Source organism: Rhineura floridana, chromosome 2, assembly GCF_030035675.1.
Source record: "Rhineura floridana isolate rRhiFlo1 chromosome 2, rRhiFlo1.hap2, whole genome shotgun sequence".
NCBI classification, from domain to species: Eukaryota; Metazoa; Chordata; class Lepidosauria; order Squamata; family Rhineuridae; genus Rhineura; species Rhineura floridana.
This window is the reverse complement of record NC_084481.1, coordinates 50477671-50499058: the sequence shown is the minus strand read 5'-3', so window position 1 is coordinate 50499058 and position 21388 is coordinate 50477671. Positions and strand designations below refer to the sequence as shown.

Here is a 21388-nt window from a genome sequence, read left to right as displayed (position 1 = left end):
CCTGTGTGAGCTTCTATATGCAGCTTACTATTCTTCATCAGGGGTGGGGGTGGGCACAGCTGCAACGTCCTTGGCTTATGCTCAACCTGTCACTTGAAATTTACATTTGCTTTACATTATAATCTCAGATTCACATTTAGGTGTTAAAATACACAAAGACCAATGATCATTCAGTCACACCAAGATGAAAGTAATTATGCTATGATTTTTTAAAAAATACTCCACTAAAATGTTTATAGTGCCATACTATAGTGCTATTAATAGACCTGCTCTATTAATGAATACAGGAAGACATATTCAAGCATGCTAATACATTTATATTTATTCATACCAACAACAAAAAAGCCAAGGGTCTCCAGTCATAAGAGTGTTGAGGCTTGCATGCCAAAACACAGAAATAGCAGGGATGTTAACCAGACCCCTCCAATCTTTAAATGTTCCCAAACCACCTATAATTTACACACAATTAAACCAATTAATGGAGAACAAGGATATCAGCCATGATGGCTATATGCTTCCTCTAAAATCAAAGGCAACATCCCGCTGAATAACAGTTTCTGGGGAACAGTGCCTCATGTCCTGCTTGCTCGCTCATTTATTTATTTATTTATTTATAAAGAAGATTTTTGCCTACTTTTCTGAAGCTTACATCCCATTCATGGTGACATACATAAACTAAAATCACAACCACAGTAAAATAGTAATACAATAAAATTCAATAAAGTCAGGCATGACAAGTCTTAAGCATATACTTATTTAAAACAATGCAGCGAAAGTCTACCTGTGAGCTTCCTGTAGACATCTGATTAGTCACTGTGGAAAACAGGAAGCTGGATTAGGTAGGTCTTTGGTCTAGGGCAGTGGTTCCCAACCTGAGTGCCGTGATCCCCATGGGGGCCACAAAGTAATCTGGGGTGTGTGTGCAAACACTAAAGAAATGAATTACTTATTTTTAAAAAAAGTCTTCACTCCCTGGATGCTGTCTGCTCCCCATTGCCGATGATAAAATAGAGCTTCTTTATTTAATAATTCTTAAACAGTAAAACATCTGAGCTTGTTCTCTGCTAGGCCTCACAACAGGCACACACAACACTGACTAACTCCAGTAACTAAATCAGTCTAGCTCCCCCTAGGGTGTGTAATACCCTCTAGAGAAATTAACTCTTTCTTTGCATTTCACTACATTTCCCTTTCTTTGAGTTCTAACTTATTTGTGCTTTTCTATCAGCAAACATTATGTAGAATAACATTTAGTCTCTATAACATTATGGTTTTCAAATTACTCTTCCTCTGGATGTCTCTCTCTTCGGACTCTCAAGAGATAGGCTGTCTTTGGCAGATGATGCTTGCTCAAAAATTTGTCAGTTCTTTGTTCTCAGTCTTTTGAGATTATTCTGGCAATAAATGCTGCTCTTCTGATATTTCTGACTCTGAATTCTCACTTTGTTGTGAAATTGTTTGTGGTTTGGGAACCAACTGTAGATGTCTCCTGTTCCTTCAGAATGTTCCATTGTAGGTAATGACAACGTAAGATCTTGGAGTTCGACTTTGGCTCTGGACCGTTGCTGGTTCAGACCATCCTTTCCAGCCGTCCAGTTTCTGTCTTACTTGTGAACCAGGTTGTAATTTTGGAGGTGTCTTCACTCCATAATATCTGTCATAGTAATATTTGGAGTTTCTTTTAGCCGTGTTGTCTGTGACTCTGACTTTTCCCAAATCAGGCCACTTAGGATAAAAATTCACTTCTAAGGTTGGAATTGGTGTTCTTACTTGTCTTCACATTATCAGTTGTGCAGGACTGCATTTCATTGCATTGATAGGTGTTGCTCTGTAGCTTAGCAGTGCTAGGAAGGGATCTTCCTGGCATAAGATTCACTTTGCTATTTGTACCATTCTCTCTGCTTCGCCATTGGTTTGTGGGTAATGGGGACTGGCTGTATTGTGACAAAAGCCATATTTCTTTACTCTTTCCCTGAAAATTGCAATCCATTATCTGTTACCAGTTCCATTGGGCATCCCCATCTGGCAAAGATATTCTTCAGACAACTGATAACAGTAGAGCTTGTTGAATCAGGCATGTATGCAATCTCTATGTATCTGGAGAAATAGTCTATTACAACTACGTACTTTTGTCCTCGTAACTCACAGATGTCTGCTCCCACTCTCTTCCATGGTCTATCTGGCAATGGAGTGGTAATGAGTGGTTTCTTCCATTGTGAAGGTTTATTTGTCTGTCGCCTTGAGGTCTTGCCCTAGTTGTGGCCACCAAACAGTTATTCTTACACGTTCTCTGCACTTAGTGATTCCTTGATTACCTTCATGGAGTTTTTCTAACATTTCCTGTTGCATTGTAGCAGGAATAACAATTCTATCACCAAATAGGACTGTTCCTTCCAACTCTATAAGGCGTCCCTTTTCTGCAAAGAAAGCTTTAATGTTAGTTGTCAGTTCAGACATGTACAATGGCCAACCAGTTCTGACAAATTTCAGCACCTTTGAAAGGTCTGGGTCAGTGCTGGTAGCTGCTTGAATGTGTTGAAGGAGTGTGGTAGATATTGGTTTAGAAGCTTGTAGAAGATTTACATAGACTTTGATTTCCTCAACTAACTGGGTTGTTTCAGGGTCTGGAGTTTCCAGTGGATTTCTTGACAGTGTGTTTGTTTCAACAAGAGTCTTGCCTTGTCTGTATTCTGTTTGAGGATTGTACGTCATCGTGCATAAAAGGAGTCACTGACATCACATTGGTACTCGATCCAGGTCTTTGCAATTTATCAGTGGTAACAAGAGTTTATGGTCTGTATAGAGTGTAAATGATTCTAGCCCATAGAGATATTCTGAGAATTTTTCACAAGACCAAACAGCAGCTAGACATTCCTTTTCTATCAGAGCATATTGGGTCTCAGCTTCTGTTAGTGTTCTTGAGCAATAGGCCACTGGTATCAGGCCATAACTGCTGGCATCAGCACTCACTATGGTCTGCCAGTTAACTTCATAGTAAGCAAATACTGGAGCCTCTGTTAAGAGTTTTTTCACTCTTGAGAAGGCCTTTTCTTGGCTTGGACTGCAGCACCATGTGCTGTCTGCTTTCAAAAGTGTATTTAATGGGTGTAGTTTCTCTGCCAAATTTCACAAGGAGCGTCCTAAGTAATGTACCATGCCACAAAATCTTTTCAGTCCTGTGATGGAGTCTGGAGGTTTGATTGAGGAAATGGCTTCTACTTTCTTAGGATCTGGACTCACACCATACTCATTTATGCGGTGTCCAAGAGATGTAAAGTCTTTCTGGCGTGAGATGCATTTGCTGTTGTTGAGTCTTAATCCTGCTGACTTTACTGTTGCTAAGACTTTGGCCAGTCTTTCATCATGTTCTGCCATTGTTGCACCATAAACCAACACATCATCCATGAACACTGAAATGCTTTCTAGGTGTTGTAGCAGCTCTGATTTCTCTCTGAAACAGCTCAGGTGCACTTGAAATTCCAAACGGAATTGAAGAAGCATCTCCCAAACAGAGTGATGAATGCAGTCAATTTAGCAGTGTTGGCAGGTAGGCAGATCTGCCAGAATCCACTTGCAGCATCAAGCAATGAAAATATACAGGCACCAGCTAACTGTGGCAGGATATCATCCATAGTAAGAATGTACTTTTCCTGCTTGACAGCTTTATTTAGTTGTTTTAGATCCAACACATGTGTACTGTTCCATCCTTTTTTGGTATTGGAGCCATTGGCGCACACCAATCAGTAGGTTCTATGACTCCACAGCGAACCATTCTATCCAGTTCTGCCTTTACTTTGCGGAGCAGTGGAACTGATATTGTTCTGGCGGTATGAATAGCATACGGTACAGCTCCTTCTTATCTGTACTGGTGGTGTCTTCAAAGTTCCAACTGTGTCAGGTATTTCTGTGGAAAGCTCATCTAAACATTGCACCAACCCCATCATAGTTGCAACATCTTGGCTTAGGAGGTTATTAATCTTTGCACAAATCACATAGACCTTAAAGTCATACTCATTGTCTCTATAGCAGGTTCTTGCTATGAAGTATCCCATGCAATTTAGATTCTGTCCTCCAGGACCAGTTAAAACTGCTGTTTTTTTCTAGAGACTAGGCAGGTTAGAAAAAGACTTGTAAACAGACTCAGAAACTATGCTGACATCTGCACGAGTGTATATTTTAAACTTTATCGAGAGCCCACTGATTTATAGTGATACTTTCCAAGGATCTGTGGAATTTTCCGCCTGTGTGGCTGGACCCAGAACAAAATTGGTCTTGACTTTTCTGCTGTTCCACAGTTTCACTCACCATTCTCTCGTGGCACACAGCGGCAAAATAACCTATCTTCTTACATTTGTGGCATTCTGCAGCCTTTGCAGGACAGACTGCTCTTTGTGTATGCCCTTTCCCACATCTTGTGCATCTAGGGGCTTTTATTTCAGCATTAGATGTTTGGCTGTATATTTGTTTCTGGCATTTTAGAGTTTGGGGTTTCCATTTCTGCAGGGGTTTCTTGGCTATTTCTTGCAGCCCTTTTAAAGCACCCTGGTCTTGGGCCTGGCCTTTATAAGGTCTGAGTTTCTTATTTCCACAGCCCTCTCCAAAGTGAGATTGGATTCCATCTGCAGCTTCTAAAACAGGCCTTTATCCAAAATTCCCACTGCCAATCAGTCTCTGAGCATTTCACTCCTGGTGTCCCCAAAAGCACATTTATCAGCTTTCTCATGCAGCCATCTTATGTAAGCCTCTGCAGATTCCCCTGGCTTCTGATGTCTCTGGTGAAAGCATGCCCTCTCATGAATGAGATTTTTCTTTTGCACAAAATATTCATCAAATTTCCCCAGAACTAGGAGACAGATCCTGGTCCTCTGCAGCAGCAAACTCAAATGATTTAAATATCTGCTCTGCTTGCTGGCTCATGGCATAAACCAAGGAGCATACTTGAATTTCTTCCTTCTCCTCATTCAGTTTTGTAGCAATGTGGTATCTGGAAAACCTCTGCTTCCAATCTGGCTATGCTGCAGGCCTGGTGATATCAAAGGCCTCTGGTGGGGAAAATTTTGCCATTGCTTTCTTTTGGTTTTTTTTCTTCTTCAGTTGTCCCAGGAGCTCTGCTATTCTGGAGACACTATGAGGATTTCTTAACTTCTGACACCATGTTATATTGGTCAGGATGAGACCAAGGATAAAATAGAGCTGCTTTATTTAATAACTCTCAAACAGTAAAACATCTGAGCTTGTTCTGTGCTAGACCTCACCCAGCACACACAACACTGACTAACTCCAGTAACTAAATCAGTCTAGCTCCCCCTAGGGTGTGTAATACCCTCTAGAGAAAGTTAACTCTTTCTTTGCTGTGGATCTAACTTAAAGACACATTTCACTACAGTTGACACCTCCCCCTTGCTCCAAACGAGAGGGGAGGACTTTGCTGAAGTGTCAGAGCATCTTTCAGGCGCGCTGAGGGCAGACATCTGCCTACACCACATATGGCAGATGCCAAGTGAGGCTGAAGGTGGAGCTACCAAGAAGAAGAGGGGATTACTATCCCGACTCCTCTGCCACTGCTGACGATGCCCCTCAGAATGAGATGATGAGGCATTTTAGCATGTGTTTTAAATTGTTTTTATATTGTTTTAAATTTTTAAATTGTGTTTTAAATTTTATATTTGTTTTAATGTTTTTGATTGCTGTAAACCACCCAGAGAGCTTCGGCTATGGGGCGGTATACAAGTGCAATAAATTAAAAAATAAATGAGATGAGAGGGCTTTTCGTGAAGCAAAAAGAAGCAAGGCTACAAGGAAAGGCTGCTTTCCCCCCTTCCTTCCTGGCAGCCTGCCTGCCTGCCTTTCTTGACTCTGATTTGCTGCCACCTCCTTTAAAACATTATTCTTATTTGTGAGGCCACCCAGATCTTGCTTTCGGAAACAGAGCCAAGGAGCAGTGAGGAAACTCAGGACTTGCTCGCCCCCCATCTCTGAGGCTAAGTGCGTGTGCCAGTGTCCCCCCTTTCTTCCACCTACATTTCACCCCCAACCTCTCTCTCCAAGATGCTGTGGCAGTTGAGGATTTCCTCCCTCCCACATGCCCAAATGCATGCACGCCTGCAGATACTTGCAGGAGGGGGAGGTGTGTTTTGATGATCTGTCTTCTGCTCCACTCTCATTCCCCAAGTCACACTAACCAAGATCAGTTCTGATGATCATCCCAAGGCCTAAAAGCACTAACCCCCCTCCTCAATCTATCCACCCTTTTGTCTTCACAATCTAGCATCTCCACCACAACCACATGGCTGCTTCTTGATGATGATGATTTTTAAAAAGCTCAGCAGGTTGGCTGGGGCTGGAGTCCACATATTGCAGCTGAAATGTATTTATTTATTTATTATTGCATTTGTATCCCACATTTCCTCCAAGTTGCTCAAGGTGGTGCACATGGTTCACCACCTTTCCATTTTTATCCTTACACCAACCCTGTGATAGGCCAGGCTGAGAGACTGTGTCAGGCCCAAGGTCACCCAGTGGGCTTCATGGCTGGGTAAGGATTTGAACCTGGATCTTAGTCCAACACTGTAACCCGCTGGTTTTGGGAGACAGGACTGTACATCTTCAGACTGTTGGGGGAGAGTGGGATCCCATCTTGATTAGACCTTTGCATTACGAAAAGAAAGCAACAACTCCCTGTCTGCAGGGAGCATTTTTTGGAAAGGGATATTTGGAGATGTGATTTTGCCACGCACCATTTTTTCAATTAACAAAGACTAAAATTACAATTAGTTGGGGGGGGTCACAATTTTTTTTGAGATTACAAAGGGGGGTCCCGTACTCATAAAGGTTGGGAACCAATGGTCTAGGGCACTAATCTTCATCTGGTGTGGGGGACCCGCAACTGGGTCATAGCCTGATCTAAGGCTATATCTGTGTTGGAATTGCTTTTTAAGATGTTTTTACAGATATTTGTTTTAAGATGTTTTAAAGTCTTTTGTTTTTAAGATGTTTTAGAGTGTTTTTAGTGTTTTTGTTTACTGCCCTGGGTTCATTCTGGGAGGAAGGATGGGATATAAATTTAATAAAACAAACACCAGCACTACCACCATACATATATGGCAAAACAATAAAATAAGAAAGAAACAGATCATCAAATATATGTTTGCATTAAAAATGGGTGCCAGGTTGAAAAAGGTTGAAGACTATTGGCCTAGGGGTATGCAGTGGACGTAGATAACCCCCATATCCCATGCTAAAGTGGGGTACTTTGGAGGGATTCTGGGCTTTTCTGAGGTGAGGTAGGATCTACATGAGGTGCCCTGGACAGAAGTGGGAAACCCCAGAAGTACTCTGTGAAGAGCTCTGTTGTGACTGACAGGTCAAGCTTCTAATCCATGCAGATGATTTAACCTGGACTGTCCAGTCAGGGCCGGCCCCAGGCATGCCGGGGCCCTTGGGCATCAGCTTCCCCTGGGCCATGCACGCATGCGTACGCGCACCCCCACCTACCTGTTGCCTGTCTTTTACCATTGCAATTAACCAAGATGGCAGCCATGGTTTACCTAAGGGGATGAAGCCTCCACCACCATCTTGGTTGATGGAACGCACGCACATCTCTGCCATCAACCAAGATGGTGGCAGGGGCTTCAGCACCTTCGGGAAACCTCGGCCACCATCTTCATTAAGGGCAATGCTAAAAGGCTGGAGACAGGTAGGTGAGGCAAGGGAATGGCGGGCAGGCAGAAGCTCCTGCCCTGCGATCCATGGCTGCTACAGCAGATCGCAGAAGGTGAGCGGAGGGGCCCCTATAACTCCAGGGGCCCTCGGGCCACTGCTCCACCTGGCCGTCCTTTAGAACCGGCCCTGCTTCCAGTCTCCATACAGGAGGGAAGCTGAAGTAAATAAACAGTCTTAATCTCACATGTCTTGCTTTTCTTCCAATTTCTGTCTCTGAGGAGCAGGAGCCTTATTAAAAGAGTTCTGGTAGAGCAATTTGAGTAAGGCTTTCCTTTTGCTTATTTAGGCCACAACCCAATACACACTTACTTGGGAGTAAGTTCTATTTTACTCAATGGGGCTTCATTCTGAGTAGACATGTAAAAGATTGCACTGTTAGTCCCTCCCTTTAACCATCCTTTGCCTTCAAATCTTGCAGTGCTTTTTAATTTATTACCTTTGATTTAATCTTTCTGGTGTTTGCATTTTGTGTTGGTTGCTTGTTCTTATTTGAGTCAATGAATCCCCCTCCCTTCACCTTATAACAGTTCTGGTGTGAGGAGTTTGTTTTAAGTTCAGTTGACTGTTTTATTTAGTCAATCTGAAGTGATTTGATTCAACCATACTATGCCTTATATTATTAAATTCTTAGTGGGGGGGGCTTTTTCATACACACACTCAGACAGGCACTAAGAAGAATTCAATAATAGTGATAAATAATGGCTTAATAAGGCAAGCTATGGCTTCGCTGATAAATAAACTTTGGACAGACTAAGGCATATGTGCGTGTCTATATGCTTCCACATACCAATTGCAGGAAACTGCAGGAGGTGAGAGCGCTCTTTGCATTCAGGTCCTGCTTCCGGTTTCCCATGGGCACCTGGTTGGTCACTGTGACAACAGGATGCTGGACTAGATGGGCCACGAGCCTGACACAGCGGGCTCTTCTTATGTCTGGTTCATTTAGATGCTCCTGTCCCTTACTGGACTATATTGCACAAACACTCATTGTTTTAAGCAGCAAAGTATCACACAATACACATTTTGTCATTTGACATTGCAATCATAATGACATAGTCACACTCTTATTGTTAACAATCCACTATTGTGACCGATTATGAGTCACGTATGTTGTGCTGGCATCAAACCACATGGTGCCCCCAGGAGTACGGCTGGAAGCAATGGCAGAGATGACAGCAGCACTGGCCATTTGATTTCTCCTCCAAATAAGCTCAACACACACCTTCACTGTTGCAGGCAGGAGCATGATTATGTGCAGCGGTTGCAGGTTCTCCCCCTTCCCCCAATCTGAGATGGCAGCACTACTAGTGGGAGCAAGCAGGAGAGCATAGCCTATAATCAGTTTTCAGTTGGCAGCAGTTCCCAGGTATGCCATCTGCCTGCATTGCAGGGACCAGATGAGCGGGGGAAGTTCCAGGGCATTATAACACTAGCAGCTGCCTCATCAGGCACTTCTGCAACAGCAACAGCTCCTCTTGCTTAGTAATGCAACTATGGATGGGAGGGAAGTATGGCTCCACAAGATGAAGGCTTACAACACCTATGCCAGCCTACTCTTCAAATGAAAATACTTTGCATGCTGTTCCATGTGTAGTATAATCTATGGGCATCTAATGCCATTAAATTTGTGTCCACAAACAAAACCACATGAAATAAAGCAAATCTTTTTGTTCTTCTCCCAATCAACTTTAAAGGTGCCCAGCACAAAAAACCCTGAACCTATTTGCTTGTAATTTGGAGGGGCTTCTATGCCCGCAAATATAAGCCAATTCTGATAAAATAAAAGTTATAGATTTTTCCCAATAGTGAACTAAGGGGAAACAAGCCTTGTTTTTTCCAAAGCAGGCTTGGCCTTGGCTCCTGAGCCAAATCAAGCAGTTCCAGAAGTGCTTCAGACCAACGCAGGCTGTTTTTCTGAACTGGGGTCTGAAATGAATCTTGTGGTCAGTGCACACCCCAATTTTGGTATGATCCAGCAAGGCTCTTCATATGTTCATATGTAGAAGCTGGCCTGAGATGTCTAGAACCATCTTGGAAGCCTAAAAATAGCAAGGAGATAACACTACCCACAAGCTGAAAGGAAAGTGACTGAGTGTGAAGGCGGGTGGGGGGGTTGAAGCCTGCCGTCATTCCCCTCCAATCCAAATCTCCCACACTCCGCTTGAAGGTCATGATTATTTATATCTTGCTTTTTCATCGAGAATATACAAAGCACCTTAAATATATACAATAAAACAATAAAATATACAGTGCATAATAACATAAAATTGCTAAAGTCAACTGGAAGATTAAAAATCAAACATTAAAATATGCTAAAATAAAAAAGGCTAAAATTGCACTTTAAATAGAGCCCAGTAATTATTGCAGATGTTGTAAAGAATAGAGTGATTAGATCTGTGGGCCCTAGATATCAATCTGACAGCTACATTTTGAACTAACTGCGGGTAAAAAAAAAAAGTCTTAGGGCTCCTTAAAGATGAACACATTTACTAGGACATAAGCTTTCATGGACTACAGTCCACTTCATCAGGTACATCTGAGGAAGCGGACTGTAGTCTACAAAAGCTTATGCCATAATAAATGTATTAATCTTTAAGGTGCCCCAAGACTCTTTGTTGCTTTTAATGCAAAAGCTTACATGGTTATCCCTGTGGAACTAATTGAAGTTTCCAAATTGTGTTGAAAAGCAGTTCCACAAAGAGATGGTTGGCAGCATTGGGAGTCATGGTCAGCTGCTCTCTCAAAGCAATCCGATTCTGTATACAGCAGGTTCTTCTGTTCCCCTTGCATCCCAATGATTGACCCACCTACTTCTTTATGTACCATATACCCTCTCCCTACAACTACGGTTCACGTAATGCTGCCTCTCCCAGCAGATTGAGACAGCTGCATTAAAACACACACACAAGCCACCACTTTACAATCCATATTCCCCCCACATACTCTACTATTAGCTAAAAGGCCTAGAAACAGAAAGTTAAATGTTATTTTTTAAAAAAAAAAACATGCATTAGAATTCATTTATTATGTTATATATTTATTTATTATTAGGATTCTGAGGTCTAGTTTGCATTTGTAAGAGTGACTGCTTGATATGGAACCATGCAGAGGCTCTTCCATTAGAAAAGCCAAGGCAGCTTGACATTTTTCAATACAGCATCAAAACACTGCAAGAAACCATTTGTGGCAGCATGAGAAAATGTCATAGCAGTGTACTTCACACAAACGGTTTATCACTTAGTTCCATTTCAAAAAACCCAGCACACCACAGTTAAGCATGTGTGAACATGGCCCAAGAACTGCAGTGGTCTCCAAGGCAAAACTTCTAGCTGTTAGTGAAGCCTCACTGCTGGGATTTCACAAGCCTTCTCTAAAGCATGAAATTAAAGTGGATGGCAACAAAGCAGCATGTAATGACTTATTTTACACTGTGTAAATTAAATGTAAAAGCTCAATTTAAACACAAAGCTATAATTTGATAAACGAGCTAAAAATACTAGCTTGTAAACATACAGTCCGACATGTTAATTTCATTTTTGGCAAAAATAGCACCCAGTTATTTTCAACAGACATTTTATACTAATAGGAGTCAGTGTGCCATAAAGAAATAGCAACTATGGTTTCCTCTAGGCATGCTGCAGCTCTTTCTTTCCCCAGAGGTCCTAGAAATATGAACTGCAGCTCTTGTATAGCAGTCCAGGAAATAATTGATCATTTGCCAGTGTCCTGTTGGCGAGTTACCACTCTTGGGACCCACTTTCAATTTCACACTATTTTGACTTTCTGGACACTGTGGGTTAATTTCTAGGAGGAAAGATGATTACATACTTGAGCTGTTGTTACAATAGCAGTTCTGTGTACAACATGCATGTGACATTTGTCTGTGTCATCTAAAATGCAAGAACAAAAACCATATAAGAGGGTTTTTGTTTTACTACAACAGCAAAAGATTAAAATGCTAAAATTGCATCAATTTCTTACAGTATGGAACAACACAGCCCCACCACTCTGTTACACTCTTTTACCCATTAGATGTATAATGTGAAAGAAAATTGTTGCAAACAGACAGATTTATATTAAAAGGGAGAGAAGACGCAAAGCTCTAGAACTTAGAAAAATTCAGATAAGAATAGTTGTTTTATGGTAGTTTGAAATTCAAAGATGACAGGTGTATTTCTGGTAACATTTCATAGACAAAAAAATAATGCAGAGCTATACAGAATTCCAGCTTCTTGGTACAATACAACTGCTACCAAAGTGAGACTAAAATTGGTGTCCTCAAAAAGAAGTTTTGCATCTCTATACCAATGTGCCCTCAAGCAGTAAGACACAAATCTTTGTTCTAAGTTGGAAAAAAGTCTCCACCTCCTGCTGCAGAAGTCTCACAATTCAATAGATGGCAGGTTTTACCATTTATAATAAAAGGGTGAATAGGGGAAGGGAAAGAATGCTCAATTGGTAGTTTGAGAAAACCCAAATTCTCTGTTGCTGTGAGAAGGGAGGGCTGGCAAGAATAAAGTAAGTCTTCAAACAATCTATACTCACAATATGGGGTTTTCATTAACAAGGATATAGGTTCAATAGACAACAAGCTGAATAATCACAGAGAAAAAACCTGATCCAAGCATTAATAATTCAATTAGTAGTCACTGAAATAACATTGATTTTAATGAATTTATTTCACAGCATTGTTGCTGTCCTTTGTACTTTTTAAACTTTGTGTTACAGGTTTAACGCTCATTAAGGAAAGGGCCTTAAATATTTTTCCTTTTGAAATGAGAATAAAAGGAGTAAGGAAAAGATCACTATAGGAAAAGAACTCAACATTTTACAAAGTTTCAAAGTTTTTAAAAAGTGTTCAGTAAAATTAAACCAAGGAAACCTAATCAATAACTGAAAAAGTATAAACCTTCATTTTCTCCCATTTCCATTAGAATTGAAATCTGTAATATTTTATCTATGAGTAAATTCCATTAACAAATAGAATACAGTAAGCAATTCTGCTATAAGATTACAAATACTGCAATATTTTATATGAGATGTAGTCAGCAATCTATATAACAAATGAAACATTGTTCTCCCCAGCATGTTTAAAATGTGTCCATATATTCCTTTATAAAGTGTTGCTCATATGTGAATGGTTTTTCATAAAACCAGAGTAACTTCACATTGAATAATACAGGAATCATCCCACCATTTCATATGCTGGAAAAATTTCAAGTGTATCCTAGTGCCTGTTGTTAGAGGACAACTGGACACTAGTGTATCATATGCTGACTAAAGGAAGGGAACAACTGATGTGAGTAAACTGCAATTTAAAAAAAGAAAAAATCCAAGATACAAAACAAATCCAAAATAATGCATGTATGAATTGGGGGGGGGAGTGTCCCAGCAGAACAAAAATTGAAATATTTGAGATTAAACAAATGCGCATACTGAAATATCTTAGGGGGTAGGTAGAACAGCCACCCCAACCTGGGATAACTTTCCCAACAGAATATGTTCATCTGCACTTTCAGTTTCCAGTAGGTGTACAGGTGGTAAAAATTATACTTGAAAAATATAGACTGCACTTATGAGGCACATATTTTAAATATGACTTTGGATTGCTGTTCTCATTTGATAGACCAAGACATATGGCCTATCATTAAAAAATTGCTTCATTCTCCTGCCAATTAAGTTTTTGGCTGGGAGCTAACACTGCATACTGCCAACAAGATCTTGCGTAAATAGGTTTTTTTGGTACTCTGTAAACCTGTTGTGAAGGATCAGTGACACTTCATAAAAACTACTTCAATTGTAAGATTGGTATGAGACTGAGACACTCACCAAGTAAAAACAACAACAACCAAACTTCAATAGCTCTTCTGAAGGACACTAAGCCTCTAAGTACGCTGGGGAGCCTGTCTGCCAAACCATCCATGGAGAGGTTACAGCTCTCCTCTGAACCTAGACATGGTCTTCATTTTTTGTCTCCTTCTAGAGGTGCCAGCACTAGCCCCTTGTGCTTTGTCTTCTTCTATAAGAGGGAGCACCCACAATGGAGCATGTTGTAAATATGGCCCTCTAGGATGCGGCAGAGCTGTACACTGCAAAGTATTTTTGATGGACAGCAAACCTTGGCATCGGCAAAGCCCGCTGGATATGCTTGGGTGCACTGCAATAATTTTATAATGCTCTGAATATAAATATGATCCCCTTTACATTTTAGCTGTCGCTTTGCATCATATCAAATATAAAAAGTGATGCAAAAGTACACTGCTGTTTCCATTATTAATTTTTTAAACAAAAGTAACAATAGAAATCGTTACTGCTATAAGCATTGTGAACAGCATTTGGAGCTAATTCCAATGTTCTTATTGCCTGCATTTTCAGTTACCACATTGCATTATGAAAGTGTCAGAGGGTTTGTATCACCCTTTCAGGACTACATTTTTCCTATTTAGAGCTCCTTAGAGCAGGCTTTCCCAACCAGTGTGACTCCAGATGTTGTTGGACCACAGCTCCCATCTTTCCTGACCATTGGCAATACTGGCTGAGGCTGATGGGAGTTGTGGTCTAACAACATCTGGAGGCACACTGGTTGGGAAAGGCTGCCTTAGAGTCAGCTTTATGTTCAAAGAGTCAAATTCTTTTTCTTTTTAAAGAGTCCTTCTGAACCTCTTCCCCAACTCACCTTAGCTCCAGGAAACTACAGCACAATTCTTACTTTCTTCATAAACCACATTCCTCCTCAGTTAGTTTCTTAGATACATAACCGTAAGCGTATACAAATCTCAGGAATGTACATCATCAACTAATATACATAGTCGCTTCAGACATTCTGATCCTTATCTGGGATTCAGCTTATCTAGGATACAAATGCAAATTGTGTCATTAAAGGAGGCTATGGAGGGGCACTCTAACCATCCTCCCAACCCTGTGTTTCAGGGCACCCGGGATCATGCCTCAGGAATACCGGTATCTCTGGCCAATTCACAAGCTCTGCAACTGTTTAAGACAATTGTCATGATTTCAGTAATTCTACATACTAGGTGAGAGCCAGTGTGATGTAGTGGTTAATATGCTTAAAAATCTAAGTGGTGCCTGTTTGTCCATTATAATTATATTTCTATAGTTATGAGTTATATAAAATGTGCATCTTTTCTAGTTATAAAACTACCTAGTTCAAACAGGCAGCTACAGTGATTCAAATGGCTTATCAGATCACATTTGACTGGTGAAACCTTTGTATTCTTAGTTACTGCATGCTGGTACATGCCAGCTGGAAAGATAATGCATCTCACTAGACCATATCAGATCATAGACAGATTCACACAGGACCAGGCAACGTTGATAAGATAGCTTTACTAGTTTGCCTCAAAGGTGCTCTCTCACTCACTCACACACACACACGCACCAGCAACAACATTGAATGTAAATAGAAACTAGAGCCATCAAGGTCTCCCTAGCCATCGGCTGGGCTGCTTTGATGTCATATATGCCTGCAAGTTAGAGAAATTAGCTGAGCCAATAATTATGTTGCCACTGAATGCTCATGAACACTAAATTTTAAGTGAATAGATTTGCAGCATAAAGGGCATTAGGGCAGATGGAGCTGTAAATTGTTGGAGGGAAATGGTGCAGAGAAGATGTTAAGAGCCTGTCAGTGAGCGAAGACAGAACATTGCAAAAACAAACAAAAATAACACCCACAGTTTTTGTGGGTCCCCACTTGTAATGTATTATTATTTCTAGGCTTGCAGTTTGGCAACTGGTATTTCTACTGGATCTCACCAGTAGCTCTGGTCTTTAAATCAAGAGGCTGTGTCATACTAGCTGTACTTGAGTACTTATTAGGAGATGCTGAGGAGGGACAACTTCTCAAGGATTGAACATAGTAGCTCAGTATGATACAATAGCAGAGTTTACAATCTTTTCTTAAAAATGTTGTAATTGGTTTCTCAGAGATACTGGAAAAGTCATAATAGAAAAGGTCAACAGCAATATATATTTGTACAATAGTGAGATGCATTATCTTCCCAGTTGGCATGACATGGCATGTAATTTTACACACCATGCTGTACCAGCATGTGGTAACTAAGAGAGACACTGGTCTCTGCATGCTAAAACTCCAAGAACAATTGCATGGCATCATTGTAAATGACCTATGGGTGCACATCAGTTTGCATTCACATAGGTTTGCTAATCTTTCTAACAGTATATGAAAACAAATATATATTAATGGCAAAACAGAAGTTTGAAGATAGAAAATTGCATTTCCATTAGTTCACACACATGGTTCTGGCATGTAAGTAAATGCCCATGTACCTCCATGAATTCACACAGTCACCCTCCACTTCAGTTTATTACTTTGGACCTGTGCATATTAACTTTCAGAATCAAACACTCACAGAAGGAAAAATAAAACAAATAACTGCATATATTATAAGGTACTTTCTGTACAAGGAAAAGAGCATAAAAATGTAGGAATATATAATTATGATGGAGTCCCGTGAAACCCAGTCAAGGTCTTCTAGGATAGAAAAGCACTGGTAAAAGGGGTGGAATATAGAAGGAATGTTTGTGTAAAAAAAAAAAAGCATTGGTACAATAAACAAAGACTCAAGGGAACTTAAGGGAAGGACCATGGATCAGTGGTATAGAGCATGTGCCTTCCTTGCAAAAGGTCCCAGGTTCAATCCTGGCATTTCCTGTTAAAAGCATCAGGTAGCTGAGAGTGAGAAAGAGCTGATGAGCCCTAGATGCTGGAGAGCCACTGCCCATGAAATGAAGATAAGGCAGATTTCCTGTTTCCAAAGGCTATTTGGATGTCAAGTAAATAATATGAAGATAGAGATAGTGGTGCAAACTGCCAAGCTTGATCACAGTTTTACAATCAAGATCAGGCCACAGACAGCTCTAGACTAGGATCTGGTCCAAAATGTATTGAGAGTTTTGAGTCTCCAAGATCTGGCATAGTGATATTACCACCTTAGGGGCACAAATCCCCAATTTAGACGATTACCCATAATGGTGCTATCTCTGTCCCCTCTTCTAATTTCTTTGAGAAGCAGGGGCAGCTAGGAGAGCTATGTTCTTGGGAATGAAGAACAAAGAAAGGTTTAAAACCCTAGAAGTTGCTGGAGATGTGCAATGCATCTAGTAATACCAGCAAGCAAAGACTGGAAGTTAGCACATTTTTATTGGTAATGAACTACAGTTATTTACCAATGCCAAGCAAAGGACCAATTTAATGTGCACTATTTACACAGTAAATGCTTGTTCATTCAAATAGTTACACAGTAGCCAAATTCCTTGTAAACTGTAGTGGAGCTTTTTAGATAATAGAACAGGAGTTCATGGTTTGCCTCATCCATTTGGCCTTGTAGAGTTCATCAGTAGTATTTCAGCTTCTCAGGTTCCTACACACGTAGGTTAGAGGAAATGTTGCTGATGATCAGCAAAATAGCAAAAGTGCCTATACATAAAATGTTAAGGTAGAGTAATTTCTCATAGCCATAGTGAGTAGCAAATATTTTCAAACTGACAGTGTCCTTTTAAAAACAGGCTGTACAAGGATTTTGCCTAAGATTGTGAAAAAATTGGATTCCAACCATGTTAGTTATTTTAATGCTTTAGTGTGTACTGGTAAGACCTGCACAATCTGTTTCTAAACAATATAAGTACATAAGAATATGTTAAACAGTAATCATGTAAAGATGACGCAAAATGAAAATATATCATCCAGTCTTTCTGAAACAGCAGTTCTGATTGACATCCACAATCATTGTACTATCCCATAAACACAATCCAATATTCTCACTGGGGTGTGAGTGCACTGGAGATTAATTTTGTTCACTGTCTAAAAACACTAGAATTGTTCCTTGAGTAATATTTTGTGGTTTCAGGTAAATTGAAACCAATAGTTATTACGCTATTTTTTTAAGTGACTTGCTTTGGAAATCCCCTTGACCCTCCCTGTTTGCAGATATGCGCCTGCTACTACCACTTTTGCTCTGTGTTCACCCTCCCTCTCCTCTCCCCACACACCCCCAACTGCTCTGGAGGGTTGGGGGAAACAGATTGTGAGGGGACAGGGGGGGGAGAGGGAAGGAAAGTTCCATTACACAAATAGAATCCTTACATGAGCAGGATGACTTTGTTAGATACCATCCCTATGTTTTCATTTGGATGCTCAAAATATCCAAATACAATCAAAGAGAACTGCAAATTCATAAAGAACATTTGTCTTTATTTATTAAACTCCTATCCTGCCCTTCCTCCCAGAAGGAACCCAAGGTGGCATATTTCTTTAATATTTGTTCTAAAATCTGTGTTAGGGCAATCCCTTCATTAGGCCAACCAAAATGCCACAAAGTAGCATGCATGTTTTCAAATTTTCTAGAGCTCTTCATTAGTCTAGGTGGTAAACAAAGGACACTGGGAGTAGGGAGGGGGAATTGGCTGGTGATGAAGCTGTGGAGTCTGCATCTGGTTAGAGCCTTAAGATGGCATATGGGATGCCAACAGCCAAATGAGGCTGTTTCATCTCTCTTCTGTAGTAGTACATTAATACATTAAACCTATTCAGACCATCCCCACATTTTGATAGTTGGAACAATTTTCTTTCATACTTCGAATCATCAAAGTATCCAGTAAGAATCCCAGCAGAATTTTACATATTTTTATTCTCCCTCCCCACCAAATGTTCTTCAACAAATGGCTACAGCAATTTTAAAGAAAAGGGAATTAAAATCTCTTGATATCTGAAAGCAACAGGTTTTATATTTAACTAAAACTCCCTTCAATAATGCTTTAATTGCTACAATGCTGGAATTCACAGGCATCATGTATCGAATCCTTAACATTTACTTAACAGGATGTTAAGCACCCTGACACTCAACTGGAACTTTCAGGTGTAAAATATGTTAGTTAGAACATATTAAAACTGCAATGTAGACAGGGGCATTTAGTATTTAACATAATGCTAGTCAGGATGGACTGTAGCATTCACAATATCTCATGCTGAGTGCAATTAATCTGAGGTGGGTTGGGGGTGGGAACTATTACCACCCCTTTCATATATCCTTCACAATCACTATCACAGAATATGCATAGACTCCCCCCAAAAAACAGACCAAGAGAGTGGAAAAATCCATTTCCACTGCTTTTTAACCATCCAAGGCTGATCAAAGATTGCTACATTATAAATAATCAAAGTTAACTGATCTTGGTTACTTTCGCACATATAATTTTATTTCACAGCTACATCATTTGAAACAAGTTCCAAATGATGTTAATTACTTAATTTCTATGCCGACCTTAAATCTGCAATCCAGTTGGGGGTGGGGGAGAAAATAATATTTTCTTCTCAGGCAAAGGCACGGGCTCACCCATCACTTGCAACATGCCTAGAACCTATTACAGCACTGAGCTGCATTTTCTCTGCATTGGAAATGCAATGTGGAATGGTCATAGCTCAGCGGTGGAGTGCATGTATTGCATGCAGAAGATCCCATGTTCAATCCTTGGCATCTCCACATAGACTGGGGAGCTGCCTGAAATTCTGGAGAGCTGTCACCAGTCAGTATAGAATTAAATGGGCCAGTGATCGGACTCAGTATAACACAACTTCCCATGTTCCTAATACAGCTGTCTGGCTCAGATTTCCATTTGTCTCACTCCCACTGACTATATAGTGACCTTTATTTCTATGTAGCATTGGTGATTTTCCTCTTTCTGATAGGGTGTCATTACTCTGATCCCATATAGTAATCCGAGACACAGCACCACCTAACTACAGAGGGAAAATCTTGTTGACTTTCACTTTCAAGATCAAATGCACCCATTTTTCCTCTTTCTGTTCAAGTTGATGGAGTAGTGAAATTGACCGAACCACATCACAAGGTGCTTCTAGGTCTAGTAAATTTCAGGCAACCTCCTTTTTTTTAATTAAAAAAAACAGTGGCAGGGTTTTTCTAAGAAGGGATGGTAGTCATGTATATTTTAAACTTTTAAAATGAAGGCAAACAGCAACACAGAGAAAAAAGCTGAGATAGTTTGATACAGTTTCATTACTTGCATGTGCATTGCAGTTGTTTCCTGTAGCAACTAACAACTTGCACGTGAAAAACCAGACATCACAGATTAATCACTGTATATTGAGCTTTCATGTGACCCAGTATCAACTGAAGCTTTCTCAATAAAGTTCATATATTTAGTTCAGAACCATCAATGACAAGACATTAAATAATTAATATGACTATGTAAACCAGTCTTACTTTTTTATTTTTTATGCAGATTTAGAAGAGTGAATATCACATTAAGACCACTATAATACACAGTTTGGGCGGAATGAATTTCCTTTTAATTTGTAGAGGCATACTCTAAGGGTTGTACAAGTGTTATTATGCTTAACATCTATCCTTAAAAGCAGCTTTGGAGAACTCAAAAGCTTGCTAACTGTCTGACTGGTCCCAATAAAGGTGTTATTTTTCTATAGGTTTTGGATTTTATCTAATGGACCAACATGACTACCTGCACTTTTTGTACGAGAAAAGTAGATGCTGCTACACTGAAATATCATTGCTCTTCTGGCAATTATTATTTCTATTTTCTCACACACTTTCTTTAGGACCTGCCCCAGAGGAAAACAGTAATCCCCCCAGCAAACCTAATTGAAATCTAGCAACACCAACCCAAAATTCTCACTGAGATCCCAAACTCCAAATATTCCATCTTCTAAACATTCACTCATAACCCAAAGTACTGCCCTGTCTCTCTGACAGAAGAGAATTCAGACATCAAATTCCCCAGCTATTCCCCTGCCTCTCACAATGGAGGCATACACCCCCATCATTAACTGTGTGTATATGTTTCTTCCCTAGTTTGTTTAGATTAGATTATTTCACATCCAAAAAAACCCACACTGAAGATCTGTCCACATTACATTTAAAGTACCAAACATATAAAACATAGAATATATTCCAGAAGTCTATAAAATGCATAATCTCTACATAAATTAGCACAATCCAGCCAAAATCAACATTGATTGCAATGGAGAGATATAAGCATGTACCTCTTTCGCTGCCCCATAACCCGCTCTGTAAGAGATAGATTTCTTCCAGAGTTGCTGAAAGGACAAGAGCACTGGTCAAATTTACAGAAAATTGACTTCTGGCTTGCAAATAACAATGACAAGATCATTCAAAAAAGGGGCAGTGTTCACACTGGCTTTGGGCAAAGCTAAACAAATGTATATAGATCTGTGAATCTTTTCTCTTTAATACAGACAATTTTTAGTATTTGTGCCAGTCTACGTACTTGTGAAAGAACTTAGTGATGTTTATTTCAATCATATTTTCCATGTTCTTTCCAACCATATTCCTTGTTTAACTTTGGAGTTGGCTATATGTTTTTGTAAAGCTTTACCTGGGGCCAAACTATTCTTATTCTTACATTTATATCTCATCCTTCTTCCAATGAGCTCAAGGTGGTGTACATGGTTCTCCCCCTCTCAGTTGTTATCCTCACAAACAACCCTGTGAGGTAGGTTTGACTGAGAGACAGTAACTGGCCCATGGTCATTCAGTGAGCTTCATGGCCAAGTAGGGATTTGAATCCTGGTTTCCCAGGTCATAGTGCAATGTGCTAACCACTTTGTCACACTAGCTCTTGCATGTTA

General features: G+C 40.1%; 1 protein-coding gene across 9 annotated transcripts in view; it reads right to left on the bottom strand.

Annotated features, from left to right (window-relative positions):
- Nucleotides 1–21388, bottom strand: part of FIGN (fidgetin, microtubule severing factor) — a 213938-nt gene that overhangs the window by 134612 nt on the left and 57938 nt on the right. For 5 of the 9 annotated variants that reach the window (XM_061608614.1, XM_061608615.1, XM_061608616.1 and 2 more), the window contains one exon: nt 20783–20836. The exons of the other annotated variants lie outside the window; for them this stretch is intronic. In XM_061608614.1, the coding sequence (XP_061464598.1) occupies nt 20783–20836 (54 nt within the window). The remainder of the gene's footprint in view (nt 1–20782; nt 20837–21388) is intronic. 9 annotated transcript variants of the gene reach the window in all.